Raw genomic sequence first — 12,574 nt, 5'->3', positions numbered from 1 at the left:
TGGAAGATACTACGTTGGAAAAACAAGTACTACCTTTCGAGAAAGACTGGCGAATCATAAAAGTGCCATTAGGGCAGCGTTAAAAGAAGGGAATTCAGATCAACCTGTTGCCCGCCACTTCTTGGAGTCTAATCATCCTATATCCTCCTTAAGAGCTATGCTAATTGACATGGTGGTCCCTCCGAGGAGAGGTGGTGACAGACATAAGGAATTGCTATGTTGTGAAAGCAGATGGATTTACAGGCTCAACACACTCAGTCCCTATAGGCTGAATGTACATTTAGACTATTCATTGTTTTACTAGCCTGTTTGTAATTTACCATCCACATAATCTGTTCAATAAGGCATATCTATTTATCACACATAGCCACAGGTCTATTAGAGTGCACTTGCACTTACTCACTGCCGTACACCTTATGTTTCAGCTTACGAATTACTAGGAACACCCATACACCATTTGGCTCTACTTACTAATAACTTTGGCCTCAGTAAAGTATCAACTTTATGTAGTCCACTGTGTTATTAGCCTATGTGTTTATTTGGCCTGCTGACATCAAACTGATTGCTACTAGTGATCTTTACGGTCTTAGTTAATGATGGGTGTTTACGTCTATGGCAGGTACACTTGGTGGTTATGTTTTGTATTCAATGATGAGGCTCATAGTGAAGGGCTGAAATACGGGTCTGTTAGATATAGCAAACTGGTATATCTTGTTCTCGTATGTGACATAATTGTCTGCCTGAATGGGTATATTGGGCATTCAAGGTCCAGGAAGGTTGCTTAGTAATACTGAGGTTATCTAGACAACCATACTATGAGCAAGTTCCGGTACCGTCTTCCCCAACGGATGACCGGCTGTGTGGTGTTCTTAGAACGTTTATGTGTGGTATTTTTAGAATGTTTATGTTTAGCCCTATTATAGTTTCATGTCGTGGTTTGCTCTTGCTTATAATCAATGTGGATTGCACTGAATAACATTGTAGCTTTGCTACGGGTCTGTAACACTATCGCAACAGCTGATTGAGTCACATAGCCACACACCCCCAGATCAGGGCCAATAGAATTGTTCCCTTGTGGTTTAAAAGCTCCTCAGGTGCTTTAGATGTAATAGCACAATTTCCTGTTTGTGGAGCACGGCTACGTGCCATAATGAGGTAAGAGTATTTGATTTTTTCAACTGTGTCACCATTGTATTATTAAGCTATATGACTTATGTATAAGTTTTATCTCAGACGGTATACATCATCTTTGGTTCTTGTATTGATTTTTATACATATCATTGTACATTGCACATTGTACTAAGTGGTCGCACTGTTAGCTCTGTGTGATTGAGCCTACAATTTGGGCCAATAGAATTGTCTCGGCTATGTGCCGGAACGAGGTATGTGTAGTGCATTTTTTCCCCCTGTGCTAACATTGACTTTTTAAGTGGTTTTGCTTTGTTATAATTTTATCCCAAATGGAATACATGGTGTATAGTAATACGTTAACACTGTTGATATTCATATACCAGTTTCGGTTCTTGCATTGGTTCGTTGTTAGCACTGTGTGATTGAGCGTATTATTTTGTTTACTTAACTGAGCTTGGCCACACTTGATCTATAGATATCCTGAGTGTTATCAAGGAGGTATAAAGAGTGTTAAGTGGTGACCCTGATATTATGCGTTAAAATGTGATTGGTTATAAGCAGATCATTTTTTTTTGGATACTATATAAATGAAGCAGTATCTTTCTATTATAGTATAAATACTATAATATTAATAATAATATTTGTGTAAATATATGTAACCTTTTGGATAATTATCTTCATAAGATTGTGTAATAAAGTCTATGTGCTATATATTATTAGCATATTATCTATAGTGGTCACGCTCTGTGTTATGTGCTCATTCATTGAAACATGAGGCTGGTGTGTTCTAACACAGTTAACCTAAACTATTATTCCAATTATAATGAATGGCTTTAGCTTTACACAGCATTGTGTTAGATTTGGCATATGTGTGCTCAGTTAGGCCTTTTCTCATTGGTTTAGTTTTTCATCTTTTCTCTTTTTTTCATTTTATATTTTTTCATTGGTTTATTTTCATCCTTTAGTATGTTTCCTATAAATGTGTTTTACTTTGGACTGGTATGTAGAGATTTGTTTCGCTGTTATCCCTGCTTGGATTTCACTCCAGTTGTTATAAATATCCAGCTCAATCTATTGCATCCAAATTGTCATTAGTGCTGTTTGGTGTTTATCCTGGTCTGTCAATGGACTAGAATTAAACCTTATCCTTTTACATGATTTTAAAGTAATATAGCAATGGTGTTGGGTATTTTCGTTGTAGTTTGCATTATCTGTTTGTATATATATTTGTGTTTTCTTTTGTTCTACAGATGTTCTTTGTCTTGAAGAAGGCTCTTAAGAGAGCCGAAACGTCTTTGATGACTTGTTGTTACTCCGAATAAATATTTTGTGACTTCAAAAATCCTGAGAGTGCCCTTTACCTCAAAATTATTACTGAATATGAACTTTAAGGACTGCACCCAGGTGTTTGTTATATAACCAAGGTTGGAGTGCTGGGACACCTGCTATTTCTACTTGTGCTATCCTGATTCACGTTAAATTCAATTGCACTCAAGCACTACTTTTAACGTGCGCAAAGAGCAGCGATATTCCCCTTATCGCTTGTGAGCAACAGTTAGCGTGCCACTTGTAATCTAGCCCTAAAGCTGCAAATTACAAATAGAGAGCACATAGTAATATATTTTTTGTAATCAACGAAGCATATGTTGACAACATTATTACCCAGGTTCAACAATACTGTTACTAGAAAAGCAAAAGAGTCCTGTATGACAATGGGATAAATAAGCCAGATACTCATGGTTGCATAGTCCACTAAACCAGTGTTTCTCAACTGCGTTCCTCAAGTACCCTCAACAGGACATCTTTTCAATATAGCTGAACCAGTGCACAGGTGAAGTAATCAGCTGATAAGTAACCATGGTTACTAACCTGCTCCCACCCATTGGCTGATTATTTCACCTGTGCACAGGTTCAGCTATAATGAAAACCTGGCCTGTTTGGGGTACTTGAGGACCACGGTTGAGAAACAATGCACTAAACAATTAGAATATGTTTATGAAAACTGTTACAGCTATTGCCAGATATCTACAGTATCTGTCTGGAATGTGGCTGTTCCCAATGCAGACAGGCCCTCTATTTTTTAAAGTATGGATCAAGTAATCTGTTCCTCTGATGTAACACTCATACTGTCTCACACTGGAGCAATCAGTGAGTAACCGGAAAAATCTGTACACAATAGTGCTATAGTAACTGTTTTTGTATAGCTTGTACTTTTAAGGCCATATCAGAACATTCAGTAAAGAGAGGTCATTCCACTGCAAAGCTGACTGTGATAAAGCCAACATGCATTTCGCTTCTTGAGGTTTATGCCAGTCATTATGTCTGATACAGGAAATTGCTTAGTGTGAAAAACTCTTTACATCTTTTATATGTTTTATTTTTTAGGGATACACTTTCAGAATTATAGGAAATCCCAAAGCTTTGAATTCATTGCCAGTGCTTGTAAACATCATTAGCAATGCTCTTCTGAAAACTTTTAAATCCCCTGATCACATTCGAATTTGGAATAATGTAATAGGTTATGTAAGTATGTGATGTTCTTCTCTATTATTTGTATTTCATTTGTTTTGCTTAAATTAATCTATCAGTGAATCAGTGTAAATGTTATATTATGGACGAATTAATACTGTTTTAAGTATCACTTATATATTTAGAATAAAGAATCATGTTTTTTAAAGTAAATGAAAAAGTATTGTATTACAGGGGTCACGTACAATCTTTCTGATGCTTGCTCCAGATGTCAACTTTTCAAATTTGGCTAATTCTGTCTTCATGTTTTTTGAGTGATCACAATCCCAAATGTCTTCTGCAAATTAGTTTAAAATTAAAAACCTTTAGAAAAAGTGTTTTAATTTGTTAAGGACATATTAGGCTATATCACAATCATTTAGGAAAATGTATTAACCCCTTAACGACATGCGTCATACAAGGTACGTCGCACACAACCTGGTCTTCAAAGACCAGTGACGTACCCTGTACAACGTTGGGGATTAAAGCTGCTGGAAGCGATCCTGATTACTTCCAGCCGCTTTACGGTTATTGCAGTGATGTCTCGATAGCGAGGCATCCTGCAATAACCCCCCTTGGCCATCCAATGCAGAGAGAGCCACTCTGTGGCCCTCTCTGCACCGGTATCGTTGGTGGGTTGGAGCCAGTCTGTGAGGCGGGTGGGCGGCCATCGATGGGCCGAGTGGAATGTTATCTATTTGCAAGAGCACTAGATGGCAGCACTATTGCCTGCTATGCAGTGCTCCAGACATGGCAATGAAGCAAATGTCATTATAGATGTAAATTGGAAACATTTTTTAAAATTGTATGATCTGTCTGAATCACAAAAGAAAATGGTTGGCTTTCATATCCCTTTAACTGAAATAATAACAGTGAGTCAAATGATCAAGGATATGTGAAACATCCAATAAATGGAAATGAGGTAAGTAAGAGTCTCTAGAAGTTTGGTATAGTTTGATAGAAGTAAAATCCATGGTGGACCATAGGAAAGAATAGAGAAAACAATCGTGACCATATGGGCCAATAACCAATCTCACAGCGAGAGTTACTCACTCTTTATAGAGCTATATCTAAACTCTTAGATAGAAGGCCGGTAGGTATGAAGCCTCACTGCTTGCCAACGGCTCCCAATTTCACTTCAGGGATCCCAAGTGGGGTAAAAGAAATGCAAATGATCCCAATAGGGATAATTCAAATATATATTTATTAAAAACAAAGGACATAACAACAAACTGCATCAGGCTGGGACCAGGGCTATGTAAAACTGTTCAGTTCGTGGCCAGAAGACTTACAGCAAAAAGATCGGATATCCTCAAAAAGTTTTGGCTTTCGATACAAATGTTTGTAAAATCCTGTTAATCTCCTGTATCCAACGTACGTTTCTCTAGCAATCTACCGGGTCTTGAAATTTTAAACAACTTTCTAATTTACTTCTATTATAATTTTTTATTTGTTTTTTGGTGTCTTTTGTTGAAAAGCAGGAACATAAGGTCAGGAGCCGGTTCCTTTTTGGAGCACTATATAGCACCAGTTTTGCAAGAATGTTATCTATTTTCAAGAGCACTAGATGGCAGCGCTATTTCCTGCCATGCAGTGCTCCCGACACTTACCTATAGAATGTTATGGGAAGAAAGCAAATTTCATTATAGATGTAAACTGGAAACTTTTTTAAAATTGTATGATCTGTCTGAATCCCCAAAGAAAATTTTTGGGTTTCATATCCCTTTAAATGATTTATCTACATAATTCCAGTAGACTTTATTGGTAATTTTCTGTAGAAATTCTTTAGATAAGTTTTTCTATAGGATTGTGATTCTATCGGGATCCAAACATGTGTAGTTTTCCCTGACACAAATATCCACAGTCATGGAATACATCAAGTTCTTTGTTGAGAATTTTTTATTGATCACATACTAAATTAATCAATATGGGAGAATTATGCAGACAGCAAATTCTGAAACTGGGCAGTCCAAAGGTTACGTAATCAACATGTGCCCACTAGTAATATTTGACTTAAAGATTTCTTCATCTGGTTACTGGGCAAATACCTATTCTAATACTGTACATCTGTTTTTCCTTTACTTGCTATGGTTTTAAAAGAATAAAGAGCAATAACAATAACTGGCTTATTAACTATTTGTTATTCTACAGATAGTTGCCTGGCCCAATGTCACATGCAAAGAGGTAACATATTCACATAACAGGAATTTTTAAAGCAAGACATTTAGACAAAAATAAAGCATAAGCAAAAATATTAACTGTGGCCTATATGACTAAAAATCCACTTAAAAATAATGGCAGCTACCTCCATTATTTTATATATATAATCCAAATGAAAATGAGAAATACAAAGGTTACTTGACTACTAAAGAAATTATATTTGGGTTGTTTGGACTGATATTTGTGTACACCATATTATGCTTCTAATAATTAACATGTTCAAAATTCACTTCTTAAGCCCCAAATATATTGTGATTAGTGTTAAACATTATAAATGCCATTTAAATATGGTCATGATGGGAATTTTTGAAGTTTGCTAAAAAAATTTTTTAAAAATTGTTACAACTGTAAGAGTAGTTTTAAAATGTTTTAAATCATTTATAGAGAAGAAAGCATATCTTGATCTTTTCATCTTCATTCAAGAAAAGCAGTACTAGAAATAATTTTGTCATAAATGAAAGTAGCTGCAACTTATATAATCTTCTATAATGAGACTTTAAGTATTGTCACAGTGCAAATTTTGGCATAACTATAGGGGTCACAGTGGTCTCAATTGAGACTGGGTCCACACCTTAACGAAGTTTATCAGGACTCTGTAATCAGCAGTTGCATCATCTGCACAGACATCCCAAGTCTCCCTGAAGTTCAGGGAGTCTCCCTGATTGTAATAGGGGTTCCCTGATGCCAGCAAATGGAATGCAATCTCTCTGAAACTCCTGAGTACTATGATCCAATGTGGCCCAAATCCGGAAAAGTGTTTCTTTAAGAAATGCCTTTAGTTGCTGAAAAGTTATAGAACCCTCAAAGCATGCATCAGTAACCACAAAGCCCCCACTAATTTTAATAAAATAAAGAACAATTACTACCTTATTTACTGCACTAATTAAACTTCGTATTCTAAAATATTTGAGCATTCAACAAGCGTACAATCACTGGAAAATAGGTTTGTTGTATGTGGTTGTGCAATAAAGCTACTTTTTTTAATGGGACTTTAGTGGGAAGCTACTTTAATGATAAGTTTCTATCTTATTTAGGGTTTCAAGGTGTCCAATATATAACTGGGAGTGGGGGTGGCGGCGCAGTAGCGAGAGAAGCCACCTCCCTGAAATTAGTTTTTGCAGGTTGGCCCCTCTGTTTTCCCCCTGCAAATTAAGCTAAGAGTTTAAGAAAAATATATGGATTTACCTTTACAAAATGGTGTCAGAGTTTGCAAGATGGCTACCACAGTGTTGCTGAGCAGAAAAAAAACTTGCCACCATATTTCTACAGGAGAGCTGCCCTTATTATCTGACACAGACTAACCAAGAAGAAGGATGGCTCCCATTCATACAGAAAAAAAATGTAATTTCTGCTATCTGGCTGCCGGTCAGCTTCAGCTGCCTGCAAACATTCAGAAAGGGTAGGGTTGCCATATTGCTGCTTTAAGGGAGGACACCAAGGATACTGTTGAAATGGGGACCCCCACATCAGCCTTTGCCCTGGGGTCCTGCAGAGTCTAGTTTCAACCCTTTGGTCATCCCATTGAAAGAATACAGCATTAAAATCTTGCCAAAAGACTCACAATATTGAGCTAAGTTTGTCTTTGCACATTAACAACTCTTTTTAACATGTCTACAATATTTATTTATTTATTTTAAACAGGAGATTCTTCATATTGAAAATAATGTATAATAAAATAAAAATTTGTATATTTCTGTTATCTTGATTGGCAACAAACTAGAAGAAAAAAGCAAACAATAATTTATTTTTCACAACGACATGATTGCTAGAAGAAAACAAGTTTAAAAAGACAAAAATACCGAAACTAAATATTTTAAAAATGCCAGTATGAAATAAAAACTCTACATGAATGCAATAGCTAAACGGCTTACCTAGACATAGGGGTAGGTTTATTATGCAATGGATGCTGCTGTTACCACGCAAGACTTCTTGCTCACCGGAAACGTAAATTAAGAAGCAGCTCCTTAACTCGTCAGCCACTTCTGAGATGGCGGACTGCGATCATCCCTATCAGAAATTACCAGAAATTCTTGTGCAATGATAAATGCCGACAGCGTATGCTGTCGGCATTTATCAATGTCTGGCAGACATGATTTGCTGCAGCGGATCATGTCCGCCCAACATTTCATAAATCTACCCTTTTGTCTTTGTGATTCCGTATTCTCTCCTTTCCAACAAATTTTGTTTGCTGAACGAGATGTGTAGATATTAAATACATATGTTGAAGTACACTTAAATTTGGTATTTCAACAACGCATAAAATGTTTTTTATTGAAAATAAAACATCATTGCAATATACATACATTATTTATTTTGCTTTCTTTTGCTGTAAAATACATTTGTCTGCATTATGCTGTCTGTATTTATTATTTCAAACCACACTGCCTTGAATGCACCCGATCCCGTCTAATCTCGGACGTTAAGCAGGGCCAGGCCTGGTCAGTACCTGGATGGGAGTGTTTTCTCTGATCCCCATGTTCTAAAATAAAGGGATTTTTAATCTGACACCTCTAAGCTGTTTTCTATGATTTGATGGTGGGCTTGGCAGTGGCCCACGGATGTGTCAGTTCTCTTGGCTATAGTGCTGGTTCTTTTTTGGACTTTGTATTTATTATTTCACCAGCAGTTCTTGTGAACTACTGGTGCAATTCCGGCCCCTGCAAATTTGCGGCCAATCAGCCGCTAGCAGGGGGTGTCAATCAAACCGATTGTATTCGATCACGTTGATTTCTGCCTGCCGCCTCAGAGCAGGTGGACAAGTTATGGAGCAGCGGTTTTTAGACCACTGCTTCATAATTTCTGTTTCCGGCGAGCCTGAAAACAAGGGGCCTCAAGCTCCATACGGAGCTTGATAAATATGCCCCAATATATGTGTATTAGCTTGGGATTTGTTAGCAAAGATTCTTTTGTTTTTTGGGACAGCGAAATCAGTGAAAGAAAAAATGTAAAAGTTATATCTGACAAAATAAAGCTGAGGTTTCATTGTAAAATTATTCTCAAATAATGAAGGTAAATTGCTATGCAGCTTACAATTTGTCTTTAATGTCCCTTTTATTTCCACCACCCATTAACAACAGACTGTACAATAGCGATGAATAGAGGTTTAATGAATCTAGACCATATATTCCCATGTACATCCAAAATTGAGTCATTGGCTATTTCATGTGTGTATTGTAAATGCGAAAAATAACTAATTCCAAGATGTCTTTGAATTCTTGAAGATATGTTGTAACGTACAATTTTGCATTTTAAGTGCAAAATGGTGCAGAAAATCTCTTAACAAGTGTTTAGAAATTGATTGTTATCACAAAGAACAGGACTCTATAGGACCTTTTTCAGAGAGACGATAACTTGTTTTCGAGTTTGAAAAACAATAGAAAAATAGTGATTGTGATCAGCTTGAATTTGAATAGTGCCTATTTGCTGATGAAAACAGGCTTTAAAATATTGGAGGATGAATTGTGATTGACCCCATAGTATGAAAATCCAGGTAAGAAGAGTTATATGATGTTGTTAGATAAAAGTAGGCTTATCATTTCAAGTTGAAACATTACACTGGAGATATTGGGATAAGACAGACGGATGCTGAACAATTTTGTGGTCAATCACAATCCTTTAGGAAAAACAAAAACAAATAATTTCTCTATAAAAATCACCCTAGACTTTAATGGTGTTTTTCTGTTGGATACTCATTAGATACATTTTTTTTAAAGGATTTTGATTGACCCCTTTATGTCTGATTAAACTGTGAGGTTGATCACAATCCTTTAAATAAACTTATTAAATGATTTATCTACAAAAAATCTTAAACTTTAATGGAGGTTGTCTGTAGAAAAACATTAGACAAGGTTTTCTTAAAGACTGTGATCAACCCCAATAAGACTTATTTTTTAGCTAAGATACATGTCAACATTGATTTTTTTATTCCTTTTCAGGAGGGAGAGTGGATAGATTCCAGCTACATGTCTTTTTTTGCAGGTATAATTCTCATGGTCTTTGCTTCAGGTTTCCCACCCCATTTTGCAATGAGCAGCATTGAAGACAACAGGGTAAGTATAGAGGGTGACAAAAAAATAGGTGTATTTATAACTGTAAGAAAAGTGTAAACTGTAATATGGAAAACACACTTATATGGTTACCTGAATGAATGTCTCAAAACACAGTAGAATATCTCTTTTTAGCTCAAAGGCCTTCACCATGAAGACATGTCATTTAAAGCCATCCCTCCCCTAAGACCCCCACAAAACCTCTAAACCCTTTAAATAAAAAATCAAATCAACCAACCAAATTAATTCACATTCCTATTTGTTTGTTTATTTAACAAAAAAACCATAGCTTAAAGAGACATGAAACACAAAAAAATGTTCTTTAATTTTTCAGATACAGCATCCAATTTTAAACAACTTTCCAATTTACTTCTATTATCTTAAAGAATACTTAGGTAGGCTCAGAAGCAGCAATGCACTACTGGGAGCTAGCTGCTGATTGGTGGCTGCACATATATACCTCATGGCATTGGTTCAACCAATGTGTTCAGCTTGCTTCCTGTAGTGCAATGATGCTCCTTCAACAAAGAATACCAAAGGAATCAATCAAAGTTGCTAATTGAAGTAAATTGGAAATTTGTTTAAAATTGTATGCTTTATCTGAAATATAAAAATCTTTTTTGGGTTTCGTATTCCTTTAACAAAATTTCTAAGGTGGAACTACAAATATCAGTACAAAAGTCTGATTCATGATTATTCACTCAGGAATATAGATAATTTATGGCAGACAATAACATTTCAACTTCTCTCTATTTTTGTGACAACTGTTTCTTATAAATATCACAATAGAGCACCTTCTGTCTCTGTCCAGAACTTTATAACTAGCACTATTACCTTTCCACATTAAGGGCCATATTATGAGTGGCGTGCTAACAGTTACATGCAAGCAAAAAGTGGTTTCACACAGGGGATTGCGCGTATCGGATTTAGTGCTCGTATTACTAAGTAAATGCAAATGTGTGAGCTCATTCACGATTTATGCTAGAAGGATTACCGTTTCCTCAGAGCTCTGGTTAACACTGTTTCATGAAACAAAAGTATCACATCAAAATACATTAAAAAGTACAGTTACACTCATAATAACACTATCTGATAAAAAAAATATTTTTAAAAAAATGTACAAAAAGTTGTAAGGGCTCAAAGGTATGAGGTCTCAGGTGTGAGAAAAAAAAATGCAGGCAAAGGGCTTTAACATAGAGATATCACGTATGGCCTAGTACTCATGGTTACCATTTAGTACCGGGTGCACATCAAAGATATCCAAATAAAGAATAATGAGGAAGGCACTCACCGGATTTAACCAAGGGAATTTTAATCCTTTACCGTATTACCGTCATACAGTAAAGTATTAAATTTCCCTTGGTTAAATCCAGTGCCTTCCTCATTATTCTTTATATATATATATATATATATATATATATATATATATATATACACGTCTAAATATGTATATTATTATTATTCTTTATATAAAGCGCCAACAGATTCCGCAGCACTTCCCATGGGTACAAAGATAAAAGTACAACGGAGAAACAATACAATAAAAGACAACATTTTACAGACAAATACAGGGGGAATCGAAGGCCCTATTCCAGTGGGAACTTTCAATCTAGATGTATATGTATGTATATGCAGGCATACCTCATTTTTCTACACTTTGCAGATATTGCTCTTTTTTTCTAATGACATGGTGAGTCCACGGATCATTTATTTACTATTGGGAATATCAGCAGGAGGCGGCAAAGAGCACCACAGCAAAGCTGTTAAATATCACCTCCCTTCCCTCCAACCCCAGTCATTCTCTTTGCCTATGTTAGAGCAAGAAAGTGGTAAGTTAGGTGTTAGGAAAAGATTATTCAAGCAAGATTTTATTATTTTTAAGCAGTACAAGATTGTTCTGTTTTGTTCTAGGGTGTAGCCGTAGTCCATATCAGTCTCTTCAGTAGAGCAGTGGTGGCTTTCAAGCAATGGGAATTTGTGAGGTACAATCCTCACTGCGCCTCCCATATATTTATGCTGCCCTAACCGTGCAAGCCTGAGTAAGATTACTCGGTCTTTGTTTCTATCCACAGGTCCATGTGAGGGAACTGGCCTCTCAAACCTAGTGAAGAAGTCTTAAGGTAAGTGCTAACTTTAATTTTTCTGGGACACGCTGCAGAGAAAATAGATAGCACTTTTACATACATTGGGGGACAAGTCACATTCACCTATGACTGGGGATGAAGAGAATCTGGCTCAGTCATGGTGGTGTATTTTTTACTTTACTCCCGACGGCTGTGAAGACATTTAGCTAATCGGGAGTTTCATGTGGTTATGCCCACGATGGGCGGAATTATATACGGCAGCAGTCCCTATTGTGCGCCTTTTTTTCTTGCCCTGTCTCACTTCCTGTGTTCCGGGTGGAAATCAGCTGCGTCACAGATTCAGCAGTGTTGTGGTTACCGGATCGTAATTTTTAAAGAGTTGAGTCCAGATCATCTACAAAGTAGTATACTTCGTTAGTAAGCAGGCAGGTAAGCACCTCAGCAAGGCTAAGTTGAGGTGTAGAGTTGTCTGGATTGTCATTTTGGGGGCCATTGTGTATTTTAAATAACAGAAAAATAAAGCAGTTATTTTTTTTTCGTTTAAAATGTAAAGGAACAGTAACATTTTTTTTTTTTTTTTTGGGG

General features: G+C 36.3%; 1 protein-coding gene across 1 annotated transcript in view; it reads left to right on the top strand.

Moving 5' to 3' along the window:
* LOC128653786 (ABC-type organic anion transporter ABCA8) overlaps positions 1 to 12,574 on the top strand; it is a 405,751-nt gene that overhangs the window by 214,013 nt on the left and 179,164 nt on the right. The window contains exons 22-23 of the mRNA XM_053707294.1: positions 3,517 to 3,654; positions 9,795 to 9,908. Coding sequence (XP_053563269.1) covers positions 3,517 to 3,654; positions 9,795 to 9,908 — 252 coding nt within the window. The remainder of the gene's footprint in view (positions 1 to 3,516; positions 3,655 to 9,794; positions 9,909 to 12,574) is intronic.

Source organism: Bombina bombina, chromosome 1 (genome assembly GCF_027579735.1).
Source record: "Bombina bombina isolate aBomBom1 chromosome 1, aBomBom1.pri, whole genome shotgun sequence".
Taxonomy (NCBI): Eukaryota; Metazoa; Chordata; class Amphibia; order Anura; family Bombinatoridae; genus Bombina; species Bombina bombina.
This window is presented reverse-complemented; position numbering and strand designations above follow the sequence as displayed.